The sequence below is a fragment of the Urocitellus parryii genome, chromosome 9 (assembly GCF_045843805.1).
Source record: "Urocitellus parryii isolate mUroPar1 chromosome 9, mUroPar1.hap1, whole genome shotgun sequence".
NCBI classification, from domain to species: domain Eukaryota; kingdom Metazoa; phylum Chordata; class Mammalia; order Rodentia; family Sciuridae; genus Urocitellus; species Urocitellus parryii.
In genome coordinates this window covers 44,307,047-44,322,726 of record NC_135539.1, presented here as the reverse complement: position 1 = coordinate 44,322,726, position 15,680 = coordinate 44,307,047, and the positions used below count along the sequence as shown (strand labels likewise).

Here is a 15,680-nt window from a genome sequence, read left to right as displayed (position 1 = left end):
GTTCAGGGGACCAAGGAACAGCCACACCATTGGAACAAAACAAAACACACAAAACAAACAAACAAACAAAAAAACAGAATTATCTTTAACCTAACTTTTTATATGATGTCTCACATCCCCTTAACTTTGCACATTAGCTTCTTTGTTCAGTTGAATTGAAACTGCTTTTTGTAGTTGGAAAGAGTGTGACTATTGAACTTGAAACCTTTTATTCTGGGCATCTTGGTGGTTTCTGGTGAGGTTAAGTGGGTGAGAGGGTGAAGGAAAAGTGGGGGATTCTTTCCTATCATAACATGAAGTTTTCCCCACAGTCTTGTCTCAGGTGCCAGACCTCAAGTATTTTTTACAGTGGTATACTTTGATTATTTTACTTGCCCTTTACCCATTAGTTTTAACAACATTTTATCAAACTGCACTTATTAAGAAGCATTTTTAAAATAAAGTTATAGTTCACCTAACCAGTCTGTACTTAATGCTTATGGTTTCACTCACCTGCCATGCCTGTTTTTGGTGTCTGAAAAACAGTTATATTATTTTCCATATTTTATCCATTTTCCTACATGTATATACTGAAAAGAAAATTAGGTCTGAAAATATTCCACTTTGATTGAATGCTATAATCAATACAATAAAATTTAAATATGCTAAATATATCTCCAGATTTTCTCAAGTAGCTATGCTTAAAACAAAGAAAATATCCTAAAATGAAAAACCATGGTCACCTTCAAGAGAGCAAGAATAAAACCCAAATATTTATCCTTAATGATTGATTATAGATGATAAATACAGAATAACCTCAAGATGTAAAGGAAAATTAGTATTCAACCTGGTATTCTAAAATGAAGCCGATTGTCCATCAATGATAAATATAAATAGATTTTCATAAATAATAAAATCTAAAAAGCAATTTTCCATGCTCATTTCAAAGAGAGTTACTCAATATAGAAGAAAAATTTTTTAAAAAGGCAGCAGATTTTGTGGACAGAAACAGTTGCTCTAACTGCTGAGCTCAAGAAATTTATGCTGATTCTGCAGTAGACCTTGAAAATAGTTTTTTAGCATACCTCAGTCCTACCTTTATAATGATGGTTTAATAGAAATATTAGCTATTGAGTAGTCAAGTGATTGGATGTAGCAAAAGTTAGAAGATTCTTTTGATATATTTTCTCACCACACAAAAAAATGAATATTAGAAAGTATAGGAAAAACAAAGTGATGAAAAAAGGAAGTAAAAACACACATACCACAAATAATGGAAAGCCAAGTTCTTTATATGAAATACAGTAAAAATGTGCACTTTTTGTAAAGTTTAATGGGATAGAAGAAAGTAGTATTGATTGTTCTTGATGGTAAGAATATCTTCCCATGAGCAGCATTCATGTCCTAATACTGGATGTCAGAAAGGCTAATAAATTAGAGATGCTAATTAGAAATAAGTTCATTATAATTATCTCAGATATTTTTTAAAAAACTTCAAGACCTCATTTGAAAAGAGCAATATATACTTCAGAAGTAACTACAGTTTCTCTAGTGAATAATGTGTATAGAAATCTGCTAAGGTCTTGAGGTATGCAAATATATTTGAGATGCATCAGAGAGCACATATGAAAAAAATACTACTTATTATGTTATTTAAATAAAGTGAAATATCATACCAAAGGTTAAAAAAATAACTTTTGGGAAAAAAAAAACAAAAGGGTGCACTAGTATTTGAAATAAGGTAATAATAATTTTTACTATAATTAATTGTTTCTGAGTCTCATTTCACTCTTTACTTTAATTATCCATTATGTTAAGAACCCCTATAGGTGTTAAACTATATAAGGTACATATATTGTGGTGTGAGGTGTTATTGGAAAATATTAGCATTTGGTGAACACTCTTTACTTTAATTATCCATTATGTTAAGAACCCCTATAGGTGTTAAACTATATAAGGTACATATATTGTGGTGTGAGGTGTTATTGGAAAATATTAGAATTTGGTGAATAATGCCATCAATTTTCTGTTTTGCAATATTAAAGAACTATTTCAGATTTATTGCAATGGATAGTTTTGTTTAAAGTAACAGTAGTTTTTAAATGTAAAAATTGCTAAGAAAAAATTAGGTGTTCTCCAAAAGTCTGTAACAACCATATTTGATGAACTTTGTGTCATAATGTATAAGAAAAGTTGCTTTCCTACCCCAAACCAGACATCATTGGAATAACCTTGTGTAGTATCAGCACATACAAGTTTAGAGGAGGACTTTTGCATCTTTTCTCCTTTTACTTCCCACGTACAATATGGCTTATTTTTTATAAGCAAATTTCTATGCTTGTTCAACCTCTCACACATCTCAGAATTCACTAGGAGGGATCCCTGACAATCTAGAAACAAACATATCTGAGACAGTGTATAGATTAATATATGAAGAAGGTCAAGAAAATATTGATCTGGCCATGAGATGGTGTGGTAACTATACAGAAAGCTAAAAAATGAAATTGAAAGAAATATAATACTCCCGAGAATTACTATGAATCATGTAGTCTTTGGAAGCAGATATTTTAAGTAGGAAGCTCTTGAGACTGATGTCCACTGCATCTTTTATATGAATATTTCCTCTGGTTTTGAGGGCCACCAGATTTTAGGCAGTAAACTTTTGGCTTGATATAGCATAATCAGAAAGCACAGCATTCTCTTTTTATACCTAGGCATTGTTTACTAAACATTCATTGATTTTTTTTTGCACAGTTTTCCCTTATTTTAATATACTTAGCCCATTAGTCTTGTCACATTCAAATTCATTAATTCTTCAAAAAGTAATTTAATTAAGTATCCTATTGTCTTTAAAATATCAACCTAAATTAATTTCTATACTCTAAAGCATTTTATTGTAGAATATATAATCTTTATAACTACTAAGAAATGACATTATATGTCTCATTTTTACGATTGTCTCTCTCATACTACTTTCATTATGATTTGAGTATGTTCCCCAAATGCTCATGTGTTTGGAACTTAGTTTCAAAGGGAGAGAGTTGGGAAATAGTGGAATGTTTAAGAAATGAGATCTACTAAAGTGTGGTTAGATCATTGGGAGAGATGTTCTTGGAGAGGTTTAGTGTAACTTTCATGGGGCACAATATACTTCTTATTAAAGCTGGTTGTTTAAAAAGAGCAAGTCTTTTTCTGAATTTCTCTGACTTCCTGTCTCATTATTCTCTCTACATCTCAAATGAGCACTCACCAAAATGCCACCTCATGTGTAATGCAGGTGAAGGAGCTATCACAGGAGCTGAGAAGATTCTGGTATGGTGCACTTAAATCTTCAGAACTATGTACTCAAAAATATTTTTATTTATTTATAAGTTGTAGTTGGATACAATATCTTTATTTTATTTATTTATTTATTTTTATGTGGTGCTGACAATTGAACCCAGCTTCTTGCATGTGAAAGGTGAGCAATCTACCACTGGGCCACAACCCCTGCCTCTCAGAAAATAATTTTATGCATTTATATCTTTTCATACATTGGCCTGTTTCTGGTATTTTTCTATAACATTATAAAAGAGACTAAAACAACCTCTGTGTCTTATTTCTAAAGAAGAGATGTGAAACTTTGCAATGTATTATCAAAAAATTCTGTAAAAGCTTTAGAATAAAAACTGTTATGCATTCACTGAGTGACCTTTAGTGAATGATTAAATATTTTTTAGTCTAAGGTATCTTACTATGAGAGTGAGTAAAACATCTAAGATTACATTTTAAAAGCTCTGGTATAGTTTAGATGGTAATGGCTTAGCATTTCTGATTCTTATTTGTTATTATATTTTAAAGGTGATATCTTTTATTTCTTATATTACTCATGGTGCTTAGGTTAATGTATTGCCATTTACTTTGGGACTCAAATATATGGAATTTATTTTTTTTAGTAAAGCAAAACAAGAGTGGTTCCTTAGACTATAGCAAAGACCCTATGAGAATTTTTTTTATTTTTAATGGGAAGAATTGCCTCATTGCTAATGATTATAGAGGGAATTTACATCTTGTTGACACCCATTAATCAGAAATGGTCTGAACTGACTAGATCAAAACCATTAGAAAACCATGAATAAAGAGGCAGATTAAAAAAATAGTTTTTTCTAGCACCATTTTGAGTCTCCTATTAGAGTACAAATAATAGTATTTCTTACCAGTGAAAGGACTCAAACACATGTAGCTGCATTTTAAGCCTCCTGTAATCACACAAGTCACCATCAATCATAATGCCATTGTAGGAAGAGAAATGTAGATCTTCACAGGCAGAAAAATCAAATACAAAAAGTGCAATTTGCCTTATGCAAAAAAAAGTCCTCGTTATTTATGTCATACTTCTTTTAGCTCCCAGGTTCCATGTCTTTGAGCGCAAGATATTCAACCAGAAAAAATTAGATTTATTTTATGCTAGATGAATTAAGAACTGATATACTTAGAATGTAGAGTAAACATATTTTGATTGGGGGTTCAGTTGTTTCAAGTACAATGGCTTTTCCAGGAAAGCAATGCAGGAGATTTTGTCCTCCACTTCACCCAAATTGTATGGAAAAAATATTATTTTTTAAAATTAAAAGTGGAAGCCACAGGCAATCTACAGCAGGTATTGAGATGTCATGATGAGACATCAAACTGCAGTTGTTTTTCTCATGTTTTTGTATCATTGATTGCTGTGGAATTTGAATATTTGAAATATAAAAACTATATTTAAAAATAAACATTAATATTCTTTTGTATTTTAAGGTAATTTTAAGGCTCATAGCCTAAGGTCATAATACACAGTATAATTACCTCATATTTTTTCTAATGTAATCCCAAGACAAAGGAGTTGGGATACATTTTTCATGAAAAAAATTTATTTTTACTAAGTAAAATTATGTTGTTCCACGTATCATACTTTTCTATGCAGTTTATGTTTGGCCTTAAAATTAATAGAAGTGAATGCTTGATGGGACTGCCAAAAGGTTTATATTATCTTTTCCTGGTGAATATTGTGGGAGAATATATGGAGGATGAAACAGAAGATTTCTGCAATGCTGTATTTTTTGGCTGGAAACTGTTGAAAGGTATATCATTGTTATTAATGTAAAAGACTGACTAAAACCAGCAATGTTCTTTAAGCGTACATATGTGAACAAATTCCTTGTTAAGCAAAAATGCCCTGTGCAGCCAGGGATGTCTGAAATACATTATACTTAGACTCTGGTAATCTCAGTTCTTTTTTTTTTTTAACTCTAACTAGTAAATTTTTCTAGCTCAATAAATCTCTCTCTATTCCTTTTCTTGCTTTTAAAACCAGAGGAGCAATACTTGTGTTTTTTAACTTTCTGGATTGTTTCCCAATCTGACTGAAATAAAATATGCAGAAAACTTTTGGAAAATATTACAAAGCATACAAATGGAAGTGAATAGTCTTTGCTCTGTGACACTTTTTTTTCTTTCAAATGCTATTGTAGCTCAAAGTGGGTAACTTATCTTTCTTCAATTACCTTTAACTGATTATATGTCCATTTTCCCCCTAGCATTTGGAAACCACACTTCATCTTCTATTGGTCTTTTACTTAAGTCTTTACAATTTTTTATTTCTATATTCTTGTGTGTTGATCCAATTGATTTTTCTTCTCATTTAGTGTAGTTTGATGTATAATTAAATTGGTATAAATGTCTATATTGGAGAGTGTACAATGTCCCCAGACCTTGTTCTTAGGCATATGTTGCTGTAAACTCAGTTCTTCATGAATTATATGTAATGTTAATAAAATTGTGAATGATATTCAATATGATTTTTGTATGGATTCTGTGTATAAGAAGCTTTTACCCTATTGTACCTGAAAAGCAAAAATCTTACGATAAGAAACTTAATTTTTACATACACCCTTCTCAGTTTACCTCTTACTACTTGGTCCTCAGCTCTTCTCTCCTGTAAGAGCTGCCTTTAAGTTTGTGGAAATTCAGTCTATTAAAATTACTAGGAAATGTCAAAATGTTAAAAAGTAAAAATTTTAACATTTATAAATCAAGATATGAAAATCTGGGGCTTATTTTCATATATCTATATCCTTCTTATAACTCTTAATTTCACCATAAACACAAACAGAAAAAAAATAATGATCTGAATTATGCAAATTGTATTCCACATTAAGTTTGATTAAAATGTGTAAAAGTATTAACAGACGCTAGAGTATTATTCACTCAACAGTATGTTTTACTGTTACATAGAACATTTAGTCAAGTGGAACACTATGATGTCTGTCATTTAACAGGATGCAATATGTGTTAACATATAAACAAATATTCAGTTATAAAGACATATTGCATACATAAGGTAAATATAGGTAAAAAATGCACTGTAAACCTGGCATGATGGTCCATGCTTGTAATCCAAGCAAATTGGAAGCTGAGAAATTTCAGAAGTTTAAATTCAGCCTCAGCAACTTAATGAGGTTTCAAGCAACTTAGCAAGACAGTCTCAAAATTTGAAAAAGTGGAGAGAGGTCTTAGGAATATGACTCAGTGTATCAAAATACCTAAACTTAAACTGAAATTTAAAAAAAATTAAAGTTTAAAATATTACACTTCAGTGTTAAACATCAAAAATAGATTTCATATAATTCTTTTCTCAGTATTCAAAAGTGAAAATAGTAATTTTCGATTTAGAAAAACAATTATATTCTTTCAAAGATGAGGTTTCTTCACTATGCATGTATATTTATCACTGATATTTCTACAAAATAACTTTATAATGCTTAATAAATTTAAGGAAAAGTTAAACACAACTACTTGTTTTCTAAACATAAATGAGTTCTGTATTTTGCTGATCCTCATATACATCAAGGTGTAATATATAGACAATAACTTTACTATACTCACACATTTATTATAAATGTTTCATTGTTATGCCTTATTTAAGGCATATATTTTGGACAAAATCTGTTCAATGTTCACTACTAGTATGTGTTTTCAGATGTTCAATGAATTTAAAATTTAATACATTTTGGAAATATTTAACTTTTTAGAGCTTCTGCGCACAATGAATTCTCCAAAAATAAGCAGTGTTTTAGAAACATGTAGCTATATATTTTTTTTTCCATTTGTATTTTCTCTAACCAGTATGTATCCACAGGTGCTGAGTATGGGTAAATAAATTTTGGAGGCATTGTGACATTGTCAATTTTCACATTTCAAAACTTTCTCTATGCTATGGTTCTTGTGCTGAGGATTAAACGTTGTCCCTTTCTTAGAGTAATGGTATAATGGTCTCATTTGTAGAGCTTCTCTACAGTGTGTTTTCTCAGATGTCTACTAATATATGATACATAATTTAAAATGTTTCTACAATCTGTGCATTTAGATGTCTTTTTTCCAGAATAAATAGCCTAGTGGTGAACAGAATTGATTTCTTATGAAAAGCTTTGCTGCATTGTTTCAATTTGTAGGGTTTTTTTTGTATATATGCTGTTGTTAATAAGGTTTAGTCTTTATTTTTTATGTTTATTTTTTAGTTGTAGTTGGACACAATACCTTTATTTCACTTATTTATTTTTTATGTGGTGCTGAGAATCGAACCCAGGATTTCACACATGTGAAGCTAGCTACCACTGAACCACAACCCCAGCCCCAAGGTTTAGTCTTTCTTTAAAAGTACTATCACTTTATTCACATTTCACATTCACCAGGATGTCTTCTGCTGTGGTGAATAAAGTTTTATTTTGACGAAAAGATTTTCCACATTATTCACATTTGTAGGGCTTTTCTCCAGTGTGAGTTCTGTTGTGGTGAATAAGGCCTGTTATATTGCTAAAAGCTTTGCTTAGATTTGTAAGGCTTCTCTCCAGTGTAAATGCTTATATGGCAAATAAGATGTAATATTTGAGTAAAAACTTTGTCACATACTTTGCGTTTGTGAGGCTTCTCTCCAGTGTGAGTTCTGTTTTGGCAAATAAGGTATGATTTTTGACTGAATGCTTTGCCACATTCTTTACATTTGTAAGGCTTCTCTCTAGTGTGAGTTCTTCTATGGCAAATAAAGCCTGTTTTTTGAGTAAAAGCTTTGCCACATTCTTTACATTTGTAGGGCTTCTCTCCAGTGAGTTCTCCTGTGGTGAATAAGGTCTCTTTTTTGACCAAAAGCTTTACACATTCTTTACATTTGTAGGGCTTCTCTCCACTGTGACTTCTGCTGTGGTGAATAAGGTTTGATTTGACACCAAAAGGTTTGCCACATTCTGTACATTTGAAGGGCTTTTATCCATTGTGAGTTCTCCTGTGACAAATAAGGTATGATTTGTGACCAAAAGCTTTGCCACATTCTTTACATTTGTAGGGCTTCTCTCCAGTGGGAGATCTGCTGTGGTAAATAAGGTCTGATTTGCGACTAAAAGCTTTGCCACAATCTTTACATGTGTAGGGCTTCTCTCCAGTGTGAGTTTTCCTGTGGTAAATAAGGTGTGATTTTTGACCAAAAGCTTTGCTACAATCTTTACATTTGTAGGGCCTCTCCAGTGTGTGTTGCTGTGGGAAATAAGGTGTGATTTGTAACCAAAAGCTTTGCCACATTCTGTACATTTGTAGGGCTTCTCTCCAGTGTGAATTCTGCTGTGGCAAATAAGTTGTGATATGTAACTGAAAGCTTTGCCACATTGTGTACATTTGTAGGGCTTCTCTCCAGTGTGAATTTTTCTGTGGCAAGTAAGGTTTGATTTTCTACCAAAAGCTTTGGCACATTCTTTACATTTGTAGGGCTTCTCTCCAGTGTGAATTCTTCTGTGGCAAATAAGTTGTGATTTGTAACCGAAAGCTTTGCCACATTCTGTACATTTGTGAGGCTTCTCTCCAGTGTGAGTTCTGATGTGGCAAGTAAGGTGTGATTCGTAACCAAAAGCTTTGCCACATTCTGTACATTTGTGAGGCTTCTCTCCAGTGTGAGTTTTGATGTGACAAGTAAGGTGTGATTTGTAACCAAAAGCTTTGTCACATTCTGTACATTTGTAGGGCTTCTCTCCAGTGTGAGTTCTCCTGTGGCAAATAAGGTTTGATTTTCCAGCAAAAGCTTTGCCACATTCTTTACATTTGTAGGGCTTCTCTCCAGTGTGAGTTCTGCTGTGGTGAATCAGGTTTGATTTTTTAATGAAAGCATTGCCACAATCTTTACATTTGTAGGGCTTCTCTCCAGTGTGAGTTTTCCTGTGGCAATTAAGGCTTGATTTTTGACCAAAAACTTTGTTACATTCTTTACATTTGAAGGGCTTCACTCCAGTGTGAGTTTTGCTGTGGCGAATAAGGATTGATTTTTGACCAAAAGCTTTTCCACATTCTTTACATTTGTAGGGCTTCTCTCCAGTGTGAATTCTGCTGTGGTAAATAAGTTCTGATTTTTTAACAAAACCTTTGCCACAATCTTTACATTTGTAGGGCTTCTCTCCAGTGTGAGTTCTTCTGTGGTAAATAAGGCTTGATATTTGACTGAAAGCTTTGCCACATTCTTTACATTTGTAGGGCTTCTCTCCAGTGTGAGTTCTGCTGTGGCAAATAAGGTGTGATTTTGTACCAAAAGCTCTGGCACAATCTTTACATTTGTAGGGCTTCTCTCCAGTGTGAGTTCTGCTGTGGCAAATAAGGTGTGATTTTTGACTAAAAGCTTTGCCACAATCTTTACATTTGTAGGGCTTCTCTTCATTGTGGTTTTCTCTTTGGTAAATAAGACCTTTTTTTTTACTAATAGCTTTGCAACTTTTTTTATATTTGTAGGGCTTCTCTCCAGTATAAATTCTCTGGTGGTGAACAAGGCCTGATTTTTTATATGATTCCTGGTGTTCCCTCTCACTTGTAGTTTTCCATATTTTCCTTTGTGGTAAATAGTCAAGTTCACAAATTCTATATTTTGCACTTATCACTTCATGAAATATATGTTTTAGGCACTTTTCTGGTGAATATTCTTGGGTATGATTCGGAGTCATGGCTGAAAGAAACAAAAAAATTAAAAAAACAATACCTGTTAGACGAGGTGAATATATATTTTGCATACATAACATGTAATTAAGGTAAAATAAGTACATCAGGAGTGTAGCAGATTAGTAAGTTCAAAGTCACCATAAATCCAAAAAGTATATTAGTTCAATAAAAATGTACAGAAAAATTACCTTAAGAATATTACCCAAGTTCTTGTAGAGACCACAGTATCCAAGAGGAGTACATCGTTAAGAAGAGTAATATAATAAAATATAGAAAAGTATCATTAATAGCCTTTTGTCCTTTATAAGAGAGTATTGTGAATTTAGGTAATATCTACCAGCTACCTTCACTGTCAGTAGAATAAGAGAAATGTAAAACATATACAAACGTTTCTGGCTTTTTCAAAGAATGTCCAAAAAATGGTTTTTGAATACCATGATATAGAGACATGAAAATAACTAGTAGATTTTGAGTGATAATATCATAAATATTCAATGGACACTTAACAAAAGGCAATGGACTCTTAACAAGAAATATGAACAAAAAATTTACTAAGAAATATAAACATATATGTCTATACAATTTTTCATAAAACATTTTAAAAGACTGTAAAAATGTTGCATAGTGTATGGCCATAATATTTTGATGAATTCAACACATGACAATCAAGTATAATAAATTGATTTTTATATTTTTATTGGTGTGATATGAGAATTTCCTTTATTGACAAATACAACTTTGTTTACTTATAAATATATCATGGTATTTTATACTATATATATAAGGTAAAATAACTAAATAGAATGCATTAACACAACCATTATTTCATATAATTATCAATTTTGTTCTTACAAGGTATTGTATTCCTTCTACTAGTATTTATGAAGAACATAATACACTCACTATGTGGTAAAATAAAACTCTTGAACCTATTATGCTCAATAAAATAAAAATATGGAGACTTTGAATATAATATCAACCCTACAGAAAACACAGTACCTGGTGAGCAAAATTTTGCTCACTGAATTTCTTACTTCCACATGTGAATCAAATGCTCCTACAACTTAATACCTGCCTGCCACCATTCACTTAATTCAAAGTCCTGCATATATTTCTTATAACACTTTAAGAGATAAAATATTTTATAACTAAATAATAATAGTATATAAGTACATATTTTTACACATTTGACATTGATGGGCACACACATTGAGTCCCTAGCTTTAATAATGAGAAAAATGTTTGCACTAAACACAAAAGCAGAGGTATCTCTTCAAATTTCTGATTTAATTGTTCATGGATACATATTTAGTACTGGCAATTCTGGATCTTTATGTCATCCAATATTTAATGTTTCATGTGTAATGCTAGAGATTACCACAAAAATTGTATATCATGAACTACAACACAAGTCTTTTTAAAATTGTTAGAGCCATGCTGTTTCTAAATTTCTGTGAATTCTGTCAAAAATTAAGTACTTTTGCATGGCCTCCCAATTAGCAAATATTACAAGGATGCAGCACTGTTCTTGCCTATTTTTATTATTTAAAAGTTTTTATACTTTTTTCCAAAAATGGACTATATAATCTACTGATGGCTCCTTTAATGAACAAATAAAAAATAGTACAGCAAATATAAACAAAGAGAAGCATGGATAAATCCAAATGACAGAAAACAAACAAACAAACAAAAATTAAGAATTTAACATTAGGATACTGATAGTTATGAATTACTCAAAGAACACTAAATAACTATTTAAAAAAATTTAGAGATTCAAATAGAAAAATATTAACACCAAAGAGAAAATGTTTATGTGAATAATGAGAGGGCATTCCTAGTGTTCAAATCTGAAATTCTACCAATATGGGAGAGGCTTATCAAGCAGTACCAAGTCTAAGCAACTTGTAAAATAGAGTAAAAATTAAAAACTTATAGGATATATAAAGAGAAGTGGGATACACACACACATACTGTGTTTTGTGTAGGGTTGATATTATAGTCAAAGACTCTCTCTCTCTCTCTCTCTCTCTCTATATATATATATATATATATATATATATATATATATATATATATGAAGCATGAAGAGAATCCAAGCATGCCACACTAAAAAAAAAACAATGATGGGGAAATTAAATCACTAATCAAAATTAAATAAAATAAAAAAATATTAAAAAATTACAAACTAGAAGTATAATGATTTATTCACTTCAAAATATTTATGGTTACTAATACATTATTGCAAAACACAAAACAAAATAAAAAATTTTACTAACAGAATTGAATCTAAAACAAGAAAATGTAAAGTCAGTTCCAGCAGAGAGCATGGAAAGAAACCAAGCATGATCTGCTCCTATAGGCCCTATTTGTTTAAAGATGGATAATGCTCCTGCGTTTACATCTCATTCTTTTGCAAAAATTTTAATCAATGATATATAGTTTTAAATCACAAAATTTCTCATAATTCTTTTGGATTACCTTTTGTTGAGTGATCAAATTGCATCCTGATACTTGCCTTTTAAAACAGAAACAACAATCTAGCCTCTCTTATTATATGCATTAAATATTATTTTATTTACAGTTAATGTGCTTAATATACAACATAAAGTTAATACTCAAAATTGGTCATCTGCATTGAATAGACATTTTATTCTCAAACAGCGATTACCAAAATAATTATGTAGTATATGAGGTTCCACCTGACCAGCATGACAAGATCCTGTGCCTTTGATCACATAGGAAAAAGCATAGACTGCTACACTTATGCAACATGTCCCGTTTGGACTCTAGCTTCATGCATGAAAAATAGCAATTATAAATGTACATCAGGGACTTCACAAGATAATTTCTAAGTTTCATTTAACCTTGGAAGATAAGAATTCATCCAAACAAGAGAATAATCATTCTCCTCAAAAGAGGAGAAGCATTAAAAGAGGACCCCAAAGTACTTGAATTCTAGTTACTTGGGGGAATATAAAACCATTAATAGCCTCAGCTCAACAGGTATTGGCTAAAATGAGGTTAGAATGTACTCTAGATAACGTTATTACTGCTTTGATTGCTAAACTCACACAAAATTCTGTAAATGCTTTGGTCTTAATAACAATTTTGCTCTGTTTTTGTACACCAGCTATGGGAAATTCAGTACTGTCAGATCCTGGACTTCTAGAACCCATTACGATATCTTGACTCACTTGCATAAAATTGTTATATACCTGCAAAAATATCCCATGGTATTCATTGTTGTCTTAGCAGAAAAATGTGTCCTTTCCATTAACATATTATTTAATAGGTCACCATCCTGTGCAATTTATTCATAAAAGGTCTATGCTTCCTGATAAAAACTGTGACGATTCAGTGAAGCTTTTCTCTAAGGCAGAATTTAACGCTTTGACACTCTCCTTAGTGGGTTTACCTGGACTAGCTCTAAGGGCTTATAAAACTTCTATGAAACTCGCCTATGCTCTCATAAACAGTATTAGTCATGCCTCCATGGATGTAAATATGCTTAATGAAGAACAAAAACAACATTGTCAAGCCATACTTGACAATCATGCGGCAATTGATTGTCTGTTATTCTTACATCATAAAGGATATCAGAAGTTTAATAACATGTGTTCTTTCAATTTAAGTTATAATAGTAATTTTATTTCAAAAGACTTAGGCTACCTTAATGATATCGTTAATAAGGTTCGACAAGATGATGGATTTTGGACTTTTTGGATTGGTTAACTTCATGTTTACTCAATTTCATCTGGGTCAAAAATATTCATAGGTAGATGTTTACTGATGTTGGAACTTGCTGTTTTCTATGCCTGCCCTATATTTGCCCCCAACAGCATTAAGGAGATAAGTCATATTATTTATTCAAAAGGCCTTAAAAAAAGGGGATGTATTAGGTATTCTGGCTTGGAATAGACAGGAAAGTGTGGGGGTGATTGTAACTGGAACCCTGAGTCCCAAAATTTTAATGCCCAGCAGTTGCTCTCTGAAGCTATTAAGACAACTCTACAGGTGCACTATCTAGTTTCTGCGGTAATGTCCTTAGGAAGAAGGACATATTTGTATTAACTGTACCTAATCTTGGTTAGCTAGCACTTGGTGTTAAAGAAACACTGGGTTAGAATGTAGTCATTGTATCATAAGCTATGTAATTTTGGGGTATTATATGTGCAGCTGTTAAGAGGGGTGACCAATTTTTTTTTCCTTTTCACTCTTTGTGTGTCTCTCTCTTCTGTTTGCTTCTTGAAAGGTTTCTTCACAAGAAGATTTGAAACAGATCATGCTGGCCCTCACAACAAAAGGTAAGTTTTGATGGTTAATCTCAAAAAAACTGAGACATCACTAAAGAAGGAAAGAGAGAACAACAAGGAATTTGAAAATGTGATAAATATAGGGCAGTATGTGTTCAATGATTAGAATCAAAATAAATAAATAAACCTAAGCTTCTAAAAACTTCTTCTGCTGGATAACTACTCTTTCAACATTTTTTAGTTTGGGTTTCTCCTTGACATTTGAATGACTCAACTCTGTCCCCTGCTATGTGTATTCTACAATAGTTTACATCACTAAATTATACTAGGTACTACTTATCTAAAGTGAAGGATGTGTAACACACAAAGAAAGAGACAGATTAAAGAGTAAAATTTTATATATATATATATATATATATATAGAGAGAGAGAGAGAGAGAGAGAGAGAGAAATATCTGTACTAAAAATGTCATTTTTCTTTGAAAAACAAATCTGAAACTCATTCTTATAGAGAAGTTCCCAGAAGATACCTTGCAACAGAAGTAAATTAAATAATAATTACTAGTTAATAATTTTAAAGTGAAATTAAACTTACCAAGAAAGGCAAAGTTTCTATAATTCTCTAGCATCACATCTCTATATAAATTTTTCTGAGCAGGCTGAAGGCATTCCCACTCCTCTTCAGTAAAATCAATGGCTATATCCATAAACGATAACAGTTCCTAAAATAAGAATAGGTAAATAAATAACACATTAACCACATGAATATTTGCACAGTCTGTAATGTAATTAAAGTTGAAATGAGAGTAGACTATCATGTAGGTAGTGTTTTGAAAGACAATGAAACTATTATCTACTTCTGCAGAAAAAGTGATTTAAGTTCAAAAATGTATACATACTCCACATGTATGAAACACAATACAAAACTCAGGCACTATCACAAAAATATATATTTTGTAATTTTTTATATCTTGATCTAAATTATATATTTTTTTCAGATGAGAAAATCATGGCAATTAAAAAAGGGAATCCTCAAATTTTAATTTACAACCACTAATCAAAGATTTATTGATGTGTAGAATCTTATTTCTCTTATAGAGCTGGCTATTCTGAATGTGTATTGAGATCTCTAGTAATTCCGATATCAATGGTATAAGAGAAATTTTGAAATGTAACAAAGTTGAGAGACCACTTAATGGAAATATTTAATACTTTATTTAAGTTCAAACATTTTATGGTTTTTATGTATGTTATTAATATAAAAAATAGCAACAACAATCCTGTTTGAATTTTACTTTTCATAATTTTAACATTTTTTAACGTACAAAATTATATATATACAAACTTTGATCAATATTTATATTGTATGATATTTATAATAGAATATACGTATAGCTCTTAGAACAAATATAATTTGTTTTTTTTTTTAATTTTATTTGTTCTTTCTAGTTCTACCTGACA

The 15,680-nt window shown here is 31.3% G+C and overlaps 1 protein-coding gene across 1 annotated transcript in view; it reads right to left on the bottom strand.

Moving 5' to 3' along the window:
• Window positions 1-7,745: 7,745 nt before the first annotated feature.
• LOC144256981 (uncharacterized) overlaps window positions 7,746-15,680 on the bottom strand; it is a 582,621-nt gene continuing 574,686 nt past the window's right edge. Inside the window, exons 5-7 of the mRNA XM_077802917.1 lie at window positions 8,590-9,534; window positions 8,415-8,509; window positions 7,746-7,858 (exon numbers count right to left, since the gene is read on the bottom strand). Coding sequence (XP_077659043.1) covers window positions 7,746-7,858; window positions 8,415-8,509; window positions 8,590-9,534 — 1,153 coding nt within the window. The remainder of the gene's footprint in view (window positions 7,859-8,414; window positions 8,510-8,589; window positions 9,535-15,680) is intronic.